Source organism: Oreochromis niloticus, linkage group LG17 (assembly GCF_001858045.2).
Source record: "Oreochromis niloticus isolate F11D_XX linkage group LG17, O_niloticus_UMD_NMBU, whole genome shotgun sequence".
Classification (NCBI taxonomy): Eukaryota; Metazoa; Chordata; class Actinopteri; order Cichliformes; family Cichlidae; genus Oreochromis; species Oreochromis niloticus.
Genome location: NC_031981.2, coordinates 22,713,730 through 22,730,732, shown reverse-complemented (window position 1 = coordinate 22,730,732; position 17,003 = coordinate 22,713,730). Strand labels below are relative to the sequence as shown.

Below are 17,003 nucleotides of genomic sequence, written 5' to 3'. Positions count from 1 at the left end.
CAGGCACACCTCACCCTGGACTGAAAAACTCAAAATCAGCTGAACATTAAAGCTGATGAGTTATAAATATTTGTCCTTCGCTGCTCTCTGATGAGGATCAGAGCAGAAACTGCAGATTTCAGCTGCTGCTGGTTTCCTGAAGCTGCTGACATGAAGCAGAAACACAGAAACACTCTGAGCCTGAAGCTGATAAGAGGATTAACTCCTCCTCCTCCTCCTCCTCCTTCACGTGTGCTGTACTAACTTCCATGTGAAGATCTTAACTTTTCCTGCAAAGTCAGGACATTTTTACAGCCTGACTCCAGGTTAGCGGGGCTGGATCAGCTCCAGGACTATACTTTCTTTTAGTTCTTGTCTCCTGTCTTTGAGTCTGGTGGGCCTGTTTGGTAAAATGTCAAAGAGCAGCTTCACAAGTAGCTGAATGAAGCCAGAGTGAAGCGCTCAGCCGATGACCAAAGCCTCCAGACATCAATACAGGAAGTTACATATCAGGTTTTCTGGAGAAATCTTTGACACAGGAACAAATCAATAGTTTAGATAGAGCAGCTGCCTCACATCAGCTCACAGATGATTTAAGCAAATGTTCACTTTAACAGACAGTTTGACGGCTTCAGGGAAAGTTTTTATTTGACAGCGTCTATATTTTCCTGGAAGCTGAGGAAAGCTTCCTGGAAAACCGCAGCTGCTTTTCTTTAAATCACAGGAACGTTTTAAAGAAAACCAAACTCAGTCAGCTTCCTGTCTTAAAGAGACATTTAAACTACTTTTACTGATCATTTTTTAACTTAAACATCAGCGTCTCTGCGCACTGTGTGCAGTGTTGGTGGGATCCTACCGGGGGCACAGTTGTCCACCAGAGCTCCCAGCGCCTTGCCGTCCCTCCAGTCTCGGTGAAAGTTAGTGATGGGGAGCTGGGGCACCTTGTTCTGGATCCAGCCCAGCAGACGCTGTTTAGGAGTCAGTTTCTTGGCGTCTTCGTCATCCTCATCCTCCCACATGGGCATGGAGATGGAGTAGTGGAGGATCAGGGTCCAGATCAGACCCAGGATCAGCTTCAGATTCCCATCCACGATGGCTTTGGAGTCTGAAATAAATACAGAGTCATTCAGGTGTGTTAATGTGACAGTCTTTCCAGGAGTGAGCGCCCCAGCAAATCCACCCTGATGTCAGACTGAGCAACAAAACCAAGAACTACACTTCAGACTCTACAAGCATCAGTTAGCAGGTTAAAGGGCTCAGAGAGCTGTGCATGAATGAATGCTGCAAACCTCAATGAACTAAAGCATGGCTGTGAAGAAGAGTGGACTGAAAATCCCCCACAGTAATGAGACAGACTGATGAAGTCACACAGGAACCATCAGTGCAACTTACTGCTGCTGAAATATGAGATGGACTCAGTTTTATTAATTAAATAAAGACACGGTGTAATGTGTCACGGTTGTTTTCATATGAGGTTGTTTTTAACTTTCCCCTTTCTTTGTATCATGACTGTAGATGATTATATTTTTATACTTTTACGTGTGCTGTTGTTGTATTTTGATTCTGTGACGTATGGAGAAGTTTTTCCTACATTAGGCTGAAATAAACTTGTGCCCGCAGAATCAGTGAACAGATGTTAACAGATGGTTTTGATTAATTTAAAGTCACGTTCAGCTGAATTTGATTTCCAACGTTTCGTGACCCAGTTTCCTGTTCTGCCAGGGAGTGCCAAAATAAAAGTTCACGTCTGCTCTCTGTTTATCTTTCAGACATCAGGAGACTTATTTTTTTCTGTCACCGTTCAGAAAAGTTTCATCCATCGACAGCAGCGAGCAGCATGATGTCATGCAGCCCCCGCTCTGAGGAATGAGGTCAGTTTAAATAGGAAACACATGCGCGCACACACACACACACACACACATTAACATGAATCTGATGGAGGACACCCTCAGACACATTTCTCCTGCTGTGCTGAACACTGCTGTTGTTTTCTGTCACACACCTGAATTCTCAGGTGAATCTGCTTTCTTTCTATATTGAGGTCAGCTTGGCATGTGAACGTGTCGTCTTTAAAACAGCAGAAAACCTTGTGTTTTCCCCTGAGTGTTGTTAAAATTTCTGAAGGCCTGCCCAATCAGGAGGCGAGGAAACCGACTTCTAAACACACAGCTGGAGTTTCACTCACGCTTCGGCTGCTTTCAGCGCCTTTAACTTCACATTACCACGCACATACAACCAACACGAACACTGCATGCCAGCTTATTTTGATGATGTGGGCTTTATAGATAATTGGGTAACTTTCTGAGGGAAACCTGGTCTTGTTAGGAGAGATGGTGTCCATCCCACATTGGATGGAGCAGCTTTCATTTCTAGAAATCTGGCCAAATTTATCAAAACCCCCAAAACGTGACTATCCAGAGTTTGGACCAGGAAGCAGAGTTGCAGTCTTGCACGCCTCTCTGCAGCTTCTCTCCTCCTGCCCCATCCCCTGTGTCAGCTCCCAAACAGACAAAAAACAAACTAAAGACCAACTAGTAATGACTCCATGAACTTCTTCACAAATAAAATTTTAACTATTAGAGAAAGAAATATTCATAATCCTTGCACAGATGTAATACTATTTATTTAGGGTCTTTTACTCCAGTTGATCTTTCTGAGTTAACTTCAATTACTTCCTCCAAACCATCAACGTGTCTTTTAGACCCCATTCCTGCAAGACTGAAGTCCTGCCATTAATTAATACTTTAACCTTAAATATGATCAACCTATCTCTAATAATCGGCTATGTACCACAGGCCTTCAAGCTGGTAGTAGTTAAACCGTTACTTAAAAAGCCATCTCATGACCCAGCTGTATTAGCTAATTACAGGCCTCCAACCTTCCTTTTATCTCAAATATTCTTGAAAGAGTAGTTGTAAAACAGCTGACTGATCATCTGCAGAGGAATGGCTTATTTCAGGCAGGTTTCAGAGCTCATCACAGCACAGAAACAGTTTTAGTGAAGGTTACAAATGATCCTTTTATGGCCTCTGACCAGAGTTGGCAAAAGTAAAGACATTCTGTACTTAAGCAGAAGTACAGGTACTACTGTTAGAAACACTCCACAAAAAGCTGATTTAACTTTACTTCTACACTCAAGTAAAAGTAAAAAAAAATAAATAAAGTAAAAGCAGATCTTTGGAAGACATTTCTATTTTTGTGCAAAGCTAACTGAACCTTGTGCTATATTAACATAATGATAAAATAATATCAGTAGATGGGAATACAAACTTTAATCTAACCTTTTTAATCCTAATTATTTTCAGCTTGAACCTGAAGAAAAAGAAGGAAAATAAAAAATATCTATATTTCTGTTGCCTGCATTGCAGAGGGTGACTTTACCTCTAAACAGGAAATGTGTACAGTCAGGAGTTCAAGTGGATTCAGGTGTGTGTGTGTGTGTGTGTGTGTCTACTGGAGCTCTCAATTTCTACTGAGAGCTCCAGTAAATTTTCTTAATGTAGAGGCTGTGATCAGCTGACCTGCTGCTCTTTGTGGATTTACACACCTGAATTCAACCAGATGTGAGCAGATGTTTCATGAGTTGTCCTGGCTGATTTCCATACACTGACAGTACACTGTTTATGCTGTCTTTATATCAGACACTATAAAGTTGGTATGAAGGTGGAATTCAGTGAATGATTCTCTGCTACACTTGATGTAAAGTAACTCTGTAACCACAGTCACTGTGCGCCAGTCACACACTGTCTTTACTTTAAATTACAGGTGGGACTCAAATAAAAAAATTAATCAAGTTAATTAGCGACTTTATAATTAATTAATTTCAAATAATCGCATTTAATCACACGAGAAAATTTGTCCAAGAGCGCTTTTTTTAATTAAAAAGGGTTTTAGTGGGTGGACATGAACTGTATTATAAACTCAACCTCTTTTAATTTCTGGAAAAAAAGCATTTAAACTCAATCAAAACAGAAAAACCTAATATCCCTGGTCAGAATTGGGCAGACTTAAAAATAAAGTACCATTTTATGTACATTTTCAAAATTGTATTGTCTTTAAATAATAATAATAATAATAATAATAATAATAATAATAATAATAATAATAATATCAACATAAAGTGCAGTTTTTCTTCTTAAAAAAGATAAGGCAGAAACATAAAATGTTATTTCAACAGCTTCACCTTTAAACTCTGAGTAACCTTAGCCAAAATTATTTAGACTAGCCTGTTCACATTTTCAGCTCTCTTTTTTGTTACTGTGTGACCTGCAACTGAGAACAGTCTCTCACATCTGACAGAAGTGGCAGGACTAATCAAATACTTTGGGGCTCTTTGCACATGTGAAAACATAATTTCACATGTGCAGACCCAGTATCTGATTTAAAACATGAGGACTTACAAGGAAGCTTTAAATGAGCCGTCCTTTTAAATCTAAGCTCTCTTCTTCGTTTCCTGTCCTCTTTCGTATCTTTCTCCATCTCTGAGTGTAGTTAGCTCTCTTTCTTTTCTCTCCCTGTGAAATACAGCAGCTGGACCTTTAGCTAGCAACACACTGTGTGACAAACTGCACACAAACAGTTCGTGTGTTTGCTGATGTTTGTTGAGCTGATAGAAGCGCTGCATTTTAAATTACCTAACACTTAAAAAACGTTACTCCCTTCATGCTTGCTCCTCTTCTGTAGCTAGATGCTGCTTATGGCCACCTGCAGTGGTTGTGGTACAAAAACCAAACAACGCCCCCCCCCAGGATTTCTTTTCATGTGTTTGACGTGAGTCACTGATGTGAGTGATGAAATAATAACTCCCCTCAAATGCGTTGAAGCAAAAGTAATTAGTCTGCTTTGGAAATTTAAAGAGTAGAAAATACAGATATTCGTTTAAAAATGTGGGCAGTAAAAGTAAAAAGTATTAAGAAAAAAACTACACAGGAAAAGTACAGATACCTGAAAATTGCACTACAGTAACAAAGTAATTGTATTTCATTTCTTCCTACCTCTGCCTCTGACAGTGGACTCATCTCTGTGCTTGTCCAGCTAGACCTCAGTTCAGCGTTCGATACTGTCGACCATAATAATCTATTAGAGCGATTAGAGCGTGCTGTAGGTGTTACAGGCTGCAGTAGTTTGTATCATATCTATCTGATAGACTCCACTTTGTTGATGTAAATGGAGAGTCCTCTTCACAATCTAAGGTTAATTATTTCTTAAATATAAATGCAAAGACTGGTTTTAAGATAATTTTTTAACTATAATTTATGTTAGTTTAAGGTTTAATTAGTGTTACACCTCCAGGAAATTAAATAAAGTCAATGTAAGGTCGTGACTGCACAAATAAATAGATAACACAAAGATATTTTCTATTAAGTTATATTATTAAGGTTTAAACTGACATTAAGTTAAGTCTAACGAAATAAGTTTCTTTCATATCTTCCTGCTGGAAGTGATTGAAACACGACTCTGCATGTCTGAAACCACAGCAGCCTCTGCAAGGCAGATAAATTGTTCTGTGTCTCCTGGGATTAATGTTATTTTAAAGTGAGATTAAGGTTAGTTTAAGGTTAAACCTGAAGGAAATAAATCTCAGTGTGATGTCCTCTGAGGTGATGGAAACACCACTGCGTGTGTTCCCAGTCATTAAATCATATTTTCCTTCTCTGAGCTCAGATGACCTTTCTTCACCCCTCAGGAAACTCGGAGCCCAAAGATTAGCCCGGTCCAGCGCCCAGAGAGGAAATGTGTTTGGAGTGTCGCTGTAATCTTTCCCCAGGAAACCGGAGCTGCTGCAGCAGCTGGCCTGGCCTTCCCTGCCTGATAAACACAGTTTATTTTGCGATCATTTAAAGAGTTTATGGTGAAGCACAGAAATGAATATCGGCTCATATTCAGACATGATCGTCACCACTGATTCTTATTTCCTGTGGCTGGAAGGCTTTCTGGAAAATGTGAACGTGTGTTCAAAAAAGTGATTTATAATTTGGAGAAGGTGGGTTTGAGCTGCACGTGCTTTGAGCGCCGCCTCCTGTAAACAGAAGCTGAGTTGAGGTGAGTTTTCTGTAAAAAAACCCCTAAAGGCTCTAAAATCAGGACTCTGCCAGCCGGACAACAACTCATCTGTTCGTTAATGTCCGACAGCCACGCTTGCCGGTCGTCATTGGTTACCAAACAAACAGGCCACGGAGAAACAATGGAGTCCTGATAGAAAGCCTGCAGCGTGAGAGGAAAACAACCCCCCGTCACCTCCTCCAGAACAGGCCTGAGGGTGACGGAGAAGCTGTGTAATGTGACATTTAGAAAGAAAGGCTTTATGAGCTGCAGAGTGGAGAGAGGAAGAGATGGAGGGAGGGTGGAAAAAGCAAAGAACGAGGATGACGATGTAGGGAAAGAATTAAAGAGGAGGGTCTGAGCTCTGCAGGAGTCCAACAACAGGAAGTTAAAACAAGTTGCCAGCCAATCCTCTGGCTACCTGCTGACATGGCATCCAGTCTGCTGTCGCTCTTTATCAGCACGTTTTTAAAACGCAGCCCCGAGAATAGAGTCACTGCTGTAAACTCTGCTCTGTGACTGTGAGAGGAAGATCGTCTACGCTTGGACTCACCTGTGTCCACAGTCTGCTTTTACAGGTGGTTTAACCACCAACCTGATATCACCGCGTTCTCTTCCTCTCTAAAGAGTGAAAGTTACTGATCCCTTCATCTGATTCCTGTCAAGCTGAATTTGAAAAAGGAGAGTTCAGCAATCTAAGACCAGGAGAAAGTCTGAATGTCTCCATCACTGGTTTAACTGGAAGCAGACTGGTGTCAGACAGTCTGAGGCCAGGCTTCCTCTGAGCCCTCACAGTGTGACATCAGTAAACTGAAGGTGGTTTAAAAGGATGAATGAGGTCGTGACAGACTGATGGACTGCAGATTGTTTGTGCGATCGCCCGTCCGAGGCGCAGGCTGGTACGCTGATGTTCACGTCTGTGTGGGAGGATTTCTACTATCTGCTGAGCTGCAGTCACACAGAGGTCAAAGCGAGGTCACGCCTGCAGTACGAAGGCAGACGAAACAAAGAAAACCTCAATCCTCAACATTCACACTGAGAAAAGGGACTTTTAAAAGCTCTGTGTATTTTTTCTGTAATTTTTATCATGTTGCATGGTCACATGATCACAGTGAACATCAACAAAACTTCAAACACTCTCAGATTAAAAATTTTTTTTAATGGCAAGCACCACGTCATCTTCACTCAGGCTGATACCAAAAAAAAAAACCCCCAAAGAAAAACAAAATCAGGCAGTGCTGTTCACAGTTACTGGGTAGTGTCCCTCAGCAAGCTTCCAGAAACTGGCCAATCAGAAGAAGGTTAGCTTTAAAGTGACAGGAGCTAAAACAGTTCGTTTCAGACAGAGTATGAACTGATGGGCTGCACTGATGCGCAGGATCAGATAAAGAAGGACTATTACAACATTTTGAACTGTGAATCATGCAAGTTGCCCTGGCACAGTACGAAAACAGGCCGCTGGATGTGAGCAGAGTAGGAAAGTATATGTAGGTCGTTTAGTGTCGGGGGAAGAAATGAACATGAGGTGAACCCTGACTGCAGGAAGCTGAATTTAACATAACATAAAGTAGATTTTACACTTTTTAGTGCTTTTAAGCAATTTGCAGTCTGATTTTACCAGTGAAGCATTTTAAACACTACAGGAAGGAGTGTTTTTTTCAAAATAAAAGCCTGAAAAAAATATTTTTGGACTGCCTTTGAGTGGGTCACTTTTGTAAAAGCTCTTCCTGGAGCTGAAGTTTACAAGAAGAAACAGAACAACAGCCTGCTGTCACACAAACATCCACCCCGAGCACCTGCTGGATGGAGCGAAGATAGAGCTCATTCAGTCACTGATCAGCTGCTCCTGAACATCGCTGGACGCTCAAACCTGATTTCTCTCTGAGCAGATGGACGGCAGCTGAGTAAATGTGATGTTGTTGTTTATCCTGGGAGACTTCACAAAGACCACAACTATTTAAAGACACACACACACACACACACACACCTGTGAGCTATAAAAGACCAAAGTCTGCTGATCGGGCCAGCAGCTGGTTAGGATTTTTGAGTGTGCTGATGTAGTGTTACCCCCTCAGAGTCCACACAGTGACAGCAGGTGTACACTGAACTTTTATCCCTATATCAGCTTAGTACCTCAAAGCATGCCCAGGTGTGAGAAATACGTGTTATTACTGCAGTATTCAGTGCACAAACATGTACTTTATCAGTAGTTTAACACATTCACTTCCTCTGAACGCTTCCTTTAATAAAGGAGGTAAAAGCAGTTAGCTGGACACTTCAAATGCTCTGCTAGACACAAGCAGGTCAGTCAGGAGGGAGCTGATCACCCACCAGACCTAGAGCAAGGATCTACTGGATTTCCAGGCTGTGCATGTCATGCACGATGTTCAGGCCTCCGTCCTCCTCAGTGAGGACAGCTTGATCCAGGAACAGTAACATTTACATCTCAGGGTCCTGCTTGGTTCTCTGAGCTGCTGAAGACCTGAAGCACCATCACTGTACAAAGGTAGTGGCATATGACACCAGCCATCAACCGCCTATATCATTCAGCCCCACTCACACCTTCATGCATTTGATCCGCCTCCAGGTTAAATACCACTGACTCCCTCTCATCTGTCAGGACTGAAGAAGACTTTTGGATGAGCCGTGAAACGAGTGCAGCCAGCGCCAGGCACGAGGAGCTTAGATACGGAAAACATCCACATATGAGCAGCAAACAAAGGACTAAATGTACCTCAGAGTTCTGGTTAAACGAGGCGAGGAGGGACAAGGAGATAGACAGGAAGTCAAAATCAATATAAGACACCAAACAAAACTATCCAAGTAAAACAGGAAACAAACAGCTGAACAGACTGAGAGGAGTATGAAGACAAAAAAAAGATATATATCAGAGTTCCAATAACACAGCTTAACATCTCACCCTGACAGACAAACTTCAGACACCCGAAATCCTGCCAAGTGTCCCTGGCTCCACAGGGAGGTGTCCCTCCGCAGGGACACTTGGCAGAAGCCGGGAACCGTTTGTCAGATGGCGTGATAGATGTGAGGTATATCCTCGTGTAGCAGTGACGCTCTGGTGTCATCCTCATACAAGGCGCCTGCCGTCTGACAACACCACCCAGAGAAACCCGACATGTGAGACGGCTCAGAGGCTGTTTGGAGCTGATATGAATAAAGCCGTGATTTCATGTGAGATTCCACAATTTAAAAACCCCCCCACTGGATTGCAGTGCAGGTGAGGGTCAAAAGAAACAGGTGGGTCAAAGAGAGATGTGCTGATCTGAGAGGCGATCAGGAGGAAGAACGGAGAGCAGGAAGTTTGCTCATCACATGATCCACACACTGCTGCAGTCTCAGACAGTGTTGGGTGTAATGCGTTACTAAGTAACGCGTTACTGTAATTAAATTACTTTTCCACTGAAAAAGTAGAGTAACTAATTACTGTTCATTTTTAGGTATTTTAATTACAGTTACTTACAATGTACTTGCGTTACATTGTAAAATAATTAAACTCGCTGAATATCATTATTTAATTTCAATAATTTATCTTCTAAACGTAGAAGTAAACTCTGCCGCTTTAACATCGCTGTAGTGCAGCTGCACCTCATTTCGCGCCAGTTTGCTGCATAGTCGTATTCTAAAGCGGAAGATGTCGGACTCGGCTGAAGCGAGTGGCTGTTTTATGAAATGGACATATTCCCGTCTCTTCACTTTTCTGAAACAAGCAGACAAGAATATTACAGTAATATGTAAGCTATGTCCTGGGGAGAAAAAGCAATCGGCTGCTGTTAATAGCACGAGTAATCTACTGAAGCGCCTGACACGAGAGCATAGACGAACACTCCTGAGTGATCCTTGTTCATCATCCATGGATAACACCGCAGCAACTCCTGCTAAGCAGCAAAACGTGATTTTACTTCAGCAGCACAGAAAGCGTCTGAAGGTGAGCTTAAAAAATGATTGCAGGCTACACTGTGGAAGAGATGCTACCGCTGCGTACTGTAGAGTCTTTTAAAAATATTATTATTTAAAGAGTTTACTTTAAAGAGTTTAGTTTTCTATTGTTTGCCCACTCAAGGTTTATAGGGATTTTAAGAAGTATTTAGTAAAATTACTTATTTAGTAATTAAGTTACTTTTCTGACACAGTAATTAGATAAGTATTTTAAATACAATATTGACTAAGTAATTAGTAATTAATTACTTTTTTAAAGTAACTTACCCAACACTGGTCTCAGATATTTAAATATGTTCACTTCAGTTTTTATATGAACAAGCATTTAAAACTGCAGCTAGTTTACAGCAGCCATCACTATGGCCTTTAACCCCCCCATAAAAATAATCTGTCTAGATATAGATACAGTACTATGCAAAAGTTTTAGGCAGGTGAGAACAAATGCTTTTTCAGGGCTCTGTGGGGGCCATACCATCACTTCCACTACTTCTTGTCTTCTTTACGCTTAAGACATTTCTTAATGACTTTGGCTTTATGTTTGGGGTCATTGTCCTAGGGGCAGCAGTCTAGGCAGAGAAGCCCAGCTTCCTCCTCCTCTGAGGGTGAGCATGGAGGCATTCACAAACCAGCTGAGAGATCAAATCTCTCCAGCGTGGAACTTTTCTCAGTCTGTCTGATTTTTTAGGGACGTGGCTCTGCAAACAAAGCCAATGTACAACTGTTAGATACTCTTAAATACCCCAGATCTTGCACACACACACACGACACACCAAACACACCACACACTAATCAATAACTTATAATAACTCTGTCAGCCAGAGCCTGAACACATCGTTCCCCTCGATGTGTTCGGGCTCCGGCTGCTGCTTCAAATGCTTCACAACAGCTGTGACGACAGCTGACACACACACACACACACACACACACACACACACACACCCTCTCGTCATGTGGTTGGTCTCAGTCTGGGTGGGGGGGGCAGTAACTAAAGTGAGTCTTTGTTGTTCAGACTCAAACTGGACGTTACTGCAGAGACTACAGTGTGACAGTCAGCAGATCACACCAGATCTCTCTCTCTCTTCTCACACACACACACACACACACACACACACACACACACACACACACACACACACACAGGGGAAGTCCGGGGCTTTGAAATCTCTCATTCTTTTCCTGCAGCCCATTTGAAATTTTGCTGATTTTAGGGTTAGCTACTCCTCCTTGATCCTCCTCCTGTTTTCCAGTTTAAAGGGTGTTCTTCCTCCCCATCATCACCAGTTTTGCTCATTAGCTCATCTGGTAATGGGCTCCTCCTCACTCACATCACCCTCAGTTAGTTTGAACTGTGATGAGGTGATTTCTGCTGTTTGTGCAGCTGTTCCTCTCAAACTTCACAAACATCCAGTGAGGCTCAGAGGGAACAAAGACCAACTAGCATGTAGACGCCCAGCACTGAAACATCTGTCTCCAACAGTGGCTTAAAGGAGCTCAGACATCTGGAAATGACCAAACAAGCTCACTTTAATCTGGTTAAGCTGGACCCCTGATGTAGTTTCCAGCATCCAGCTGATGTCACGCTGCCTCAGTGATACTTAAGAGATGCTGAGCCATCGTTAATGAAAGCTGTCCCGCTGACTCATAACAGAGTGATTCTAAGGTTTCCAGGAGCTCTGAGAGAAGGAAGGTGCAAACACACCATAGCTGTTTAAACCATCTAAACCCAACAAGCTCATAACAAAAGAAAAAAAGTGCAAACATAAAAGTCCAAACGGGGCGTGACCACAGCCTCCTCATTCAGTTTGCCGGTGCCTGACAGGAAGTGTTCAGCAGGGAGGATCAGGACAGTACGAGGGTGTCCTGTATAACAGCCTGTGACGTCCTCATCAGGAGCTTGGAAGGAGCCCTTGTTTGGAGGTCATGGCTTGAGTCCCGCTGGGAGCTTTGAGTTTTTCTTTAGTATGACTTTTTACTCTCACAGGAAGAGGTCACCTCCACACCCGCAGATGGGTATGAATGAGGATTTAAAGAAAGGCTCAGACTCAACTTCGTTATTTTGGTCCTAATGAAGCCGACAGTGTGACGAAGTGAAGCTCCCAGTACTTCCTAAAAGGAGAGGCGATACCACACTCACGCTAACTCTCCCACAGACGACCGTCTCCACATTGAACCTCTCTTCGTCGCCTATTCCACCCTGACCTTTGACCTCTGAACTGCTGCCACACACAGACTCGGTATCACAGTTTTCACATAAACGCTGCACAGGTACAGTCTAACCTGTGACCTCACAGTCAGGTAGGATATCCTCAGCTGTAACAGGAAGTTAGTGTGAAACACAGCTCAGAAATCAGCAGCGTGTAGTGAGTTACTATGAGGGGAGGGAGGGGCGGGGTGTCCTGGCCTCAGTTTAACATTCCTGTGTGCTGACTGCTGCAACACATGGCAACCATTACAGAGACACAGCCAGAGAGGCATGGAGGTAAAATTAGCCGATATTTGAATGAAGTTTGGCTGAAGGAATCCAGGTTTGAGAACATGCGCAATTCAGCTCAGCAGCCTCAGCCACACAAACACCACATTAACCATTTATACACCCACCTCTCAGGTTTGGAAACAAGCCAATCAGGTTACAGATCACGTCCTGTCACACATCAAGTGTCTGTGTATCAGACACAACAAGCAAAGCGCATATATTAGCTAACCGATGATGAGTTCCTGGTGGCCCCACTACTAGTGCTAAAACATTATTAAGGCCAGGCCTCTTATGAAGCCTGTCAGCTGTGGTTGGTTATGTATAATGACGTTTTATATATTTTAAATATAATTATATATATAATTACTATAAAATAATAGAAAAGCATATGTATTTTATTAATAAAGTTTAATTAAATGTTCCCCTGTATAGGGGGTCCTGAGGAGCCCTCAGCAGGTCTCTGCCCCCGGGCCCCTCAGCAGGTTAGCGAGGCCCTGCATTCTCTGGGTTTATTTTCAGCAGCTGTTGGCTGAGGGACAGCAGAGCTCAGCTGTGCTGCTATCAATCAACTCCTACTCACACCGCTCCTCCACCCCTCCACCCCCTCACCCCAACAAGTAACTGCGCCCTCCAGGCCTCGCAGCCCCCTAACAGCCCCCCCCCCCTCCCCATCAGCTGCGGAGTCACAACAGCAGGTCAAGCTTCAGTTTGTCCTGTTAGACCCTCAAAAAAAGTAAAACTACAACACATGAAAACAAACTTATCTCTAGAGCTGAGTGCACAGCTGGACAGAGGAAAACTTTCACCTTTAACCTTAACCACCATGTCTCGTTAGTGATGTCAGTATTTTTCTTTAAATATTTTAATATTATTTCCATGAATATCTGAGAGGTGTCTACAAGTTAAATACACAGCTGGGTATTTTCTATTAATCCGATACAAGAAACATTCAAAAGCCCGAAACTGAAAACTGCTCAATGAATGAAAATGAAACATGTTTTTCCTGAAGTTTTTATCATAAATATGACATTATTATAAAAAGTGATTTTCTTTAATTAAAGCATTTATTTCCAGCTGACAGTCACTATGACATGCTCAGTCTAAACCCAGTTTAATCCTGATATTTAAATCCAGTATAAACGTGTGAACCTGGTGACCTGAGTGAAGTCATGTCACACATGAGACAAACTTATTGCCTCAAAAACGTAATTAGACTCAATTAAAGAGAGTTACAGTGACTAGTTTACTCTGAGTGTGCAGTGCCTCATGGGCTGAGGCAGACATCTCATTTGTGTCCCGTACAACGCACAGTTACAGGACGACTGGTCTCCGTCGTAGTGGATGCTGTTTAGTTTTGCACATCTGCTCATGAATGTAAGAAAAATTGATGGCTGTGATTTTTTCTTCAGTGTGTGGATTTTTCCTCTCTCTCATTTATCTTCTTTTATTTCAGGCTCTCTCTTTGATTTTGCTATTTATGTTTTTGATCATCTGTCTTTGCTTTTTTAAAATCATGCTATATGAACAAAGTTATTGTTACTGTTACTACCTATGTTTTATTTAATGAAGGTAAGTCTGCTTAGTCTTTGTGTCCTGCACAGTTACAGACAGACTGAGTAGGAACAATTACTCTCAACAGGAGTCTGTTAACAACTAAACCTTCACATAAACACTGAAAACCATGGCACACAGACTCCAACACACCCCTGCACAATGAATTAAGCAGCACAAACACACTGGGTCTGCAAATACTGTCCTTTAGTCAGATTAGTGCATTTAACTTCATCTATACTAGTTTTTTAATGCTGTACTAAGTAACGTGGACTTCATGTCTGCAGACTGAGCGGTAAAGTTGAACTTCTTCAGGATTTATAAAACCCTGTAATACTTTGGCCACTCATCATTCACATCCACTCCAAAACCTCTGCAGGCTGATTTACGTCCATCTGGAGGGTTCCAAACACTTCTGGATTTCTTGAAGGGTTCAAGAGCTCAACAAGTTTCTCTGAACCCTCCCGACACCTTTGCAAAAATCACACACTCTGTACCTGGATGAAGTTTAAAAGCAGGCTTTAATAATTCTGACTTTTTATCCTTAAAAATAAGAAACTCTTTGAATGAATCCACTGATGAAACTGTACGCACTGAACAGCTGTGAACACCTGGATCTCCACACACCTGTGAGCCACACCTGTCACGTGTCAGTCACCAACCGATGCCACACGTGATTTCCTTTGTAAAAACCCCTCTTATGAAAGAAACCAGCAGTTGGGCTGACTCTGTTTCCAGGTCACACACACACACACACACGCCGTGCGTAAACTCTCCAAACGCGCCTCTGTCTCAGTTTTACTCACTCACCGATGGAGACCAGCTTGATGTGCTCCCTTTCCAGGAACTCCAGCGCCACGGAAACGTTCTCCAGCTTCATCTGCCTGAAGTTGGGTCTGCTGTGGTACTTCCGGTACATCTTTTTCTGGCTCAGCACCTCCAGCAGCCCTATTAACTTTAGCCCATCGCTCAGGTCCTTCTGCAGGTCGTTGATGCGTTTGTTGATCACCTTCAGGTGCTCGTTGCACCACCTGGTGAAGGTGTTCTGCTGGATCTTCTTCCACGGGGCGTCCTCGGCCAGGTCCTTCTCGGTGGCCGGCATCTCCTCCTCCTCCTCCTCCTCGCCGATGTCCGCGGTGCTCTGGTAGAACTGCTGGGGCTCCAAGTAGCTGTTGTTGCTCATCATGGACATGCCTTTTATAGCACCGAGCGCAGTGGGAAGAGAAGGAAAGGCAGAAAAAAAAGAGAAACGGGGCAGTGGAAGCGGAGGGGCAGTGCCCAGCGCGCGGGGAGGGAGCTTCACGGAGCTGTGCGTAAAGAGGCGCGCATGCAGACCCGCGGGCACTCCTGCGGACTCACACTCTCAGAGAAAGAGGAGGCTCAGGAGGAAGAGTGAAGAATAGTCTGCTTTTGTCCTCCGGCTGGCTTGGCTGTGGTCACGCACGGGCGGCGGCGTGGACAGAGTGGGGCTGTGCAGCTGCGGGAGCGTGAAGCGAGGTTTAAAGGCTCGGCGTCACTGCGCAGGACTTCCAGGAATGCCCCTGCCATGACCATATACTACTGCGACCCGGGCATCCTCCGAGCCGCAGGACACCGAGACCGCAGATCATTGGTCGGGCGCGGAGCAGGGGGTGGAGACACGCTGGATACCCCAACCAGGACACCCCCACCTACCCCACCCCGACAGCCGGACCCGGGGCTCCACAGCCGCTCTGACACCTCCGGGTATTTTTAGTCCTCAAACCTGGAGAGACACCCTGAGGAGGGACATGACATCACCATCAGGCAGCCAATCAAATCACTGCGTGACATTTAAATAACAAAGCAGAAATAAACAACATCGAAGTTTACTTCAGTTTGGAAATACATATCAGATCTGAAAATACAATAGACTCTGTGATAATGATTAATGACAATTAATGGTAACTACAATGGAGGTTGGGTGTTTACAGTTAACTGAATGAGGTGCTGCTGCTTCCTGCAATTCCATTGGCTGCCAAATGGAGGCAAATGGAGGCGCGGCAAACTGGAGCAAGCGAGAGAGGAAGAAAAATTTCATGCTGCGTTTAATACAAGTTTTTTGAAGAATAAAACAAACTGAAGAGATTTACTGACGTAAACAGCAGCGCCCCCTGCTGAGCACGGTCTGCTTCTACGTGAAACAAGCTGAACTTGACCCAGAGTGAAGCCCAAGATCAGCTCTGCAATAATCACATACAGATGTGTGCAGTTAGAGCTTTATAAGAGCTGCTGGTTTTATCCCAGCTGTGTTGAACATCAGCCTGGCTGTACAGAAACACATATAAATAGTCTTTATACACAAAAAATGTCCACAGTGATGATTCTAGTGGGTTGAGTCGATTAAAAAGTGAGAAGTGGCACAGTGGCTCACTGTAGCATCATTGCATTCATGCTGTGGAATCGTGGGCTCGTTGAACATGTGTGAGGAAACATGAAAGTAGTGTTTTGAGTTAAAATGTGTGGCATCAGGCGTATTTCCTATGTGTCACGTTCAGAGACTTACTATAAAAACACAAGACAGGAATACAGACTCACCGTGAGTCTGAAAATATCTGCGTCCAGCTCAGATATCACGAGAGGAAAACAGCAGCTCACATCTAAAGTGTAAATATGGAGCCAAACTAAATTTAACAGCGAGTGCCGTCGTGATACACTCATCATCCTCTCAGAGCAGACAGTTTACCAGAGTTATCACCACTTATTACAGCCATGACTTCACTCCTGATTCCTACTCTTTTTTTCTTCACCATAAACTCAATAAAGAAGATGGAAGTAGCCATCATGATGTCACCATGAAGCAACTTTTTGATCAGTAGGTAGCCCCGCCCTAAATCATTCCTAGCTTTGTGGTCTTTTCTGGCTCTAATGGGACCTTTTGGTTTGGTTTGGTTTGATCCACCACACAGCTGCCACAACTATGATGGTGACACAAGGCTTCACAGCAGAAACTGACACAGCATCAGATGACAGAGTAGATACAACA

The 17,003-nt window shown here is 43.3% G+C and overlaps 1 protein-coding gene across 9 annotated transcripts in view; it reads right to left on the bottom strand.

Annotated features, from left to right (window-relative positions):
* Positions 1–16,379, bottom strand: part of LOC100698591 (filamin-C) — a 54,514-nt gene extending 38,135 nt beyond the window's left edge. For 3 of the 9 annotated variants that reach the window (XM_019346601.2, XM_019346606.2, XM_019346603.2), the window contains exons 1-2: positions 14,810–16,367; positions 836–1,084 (exon numbers count right to left, since the gene is read on the bottom strand). In XM_019346601.2, coding sequence (XP_019202146.1) covers positions 836–1,084; positions 14,810–15,191 — 631 coding nt within the window. In that variant the 5' untranslated portion in view covers positions 15,192–16,367. Of the gene's footprint in view, positions 1–835; positions 1,085–14,809 lie in introns of all 9 variants that reach the window. The other 6 variants (XM_019346599.2, XM_005475722.3, XM_019346600.2 and 3 more) reach the window with 4 other exon arrangements.
* Positions 16,380–17,003: the final 624 nt, after the last annotated feature.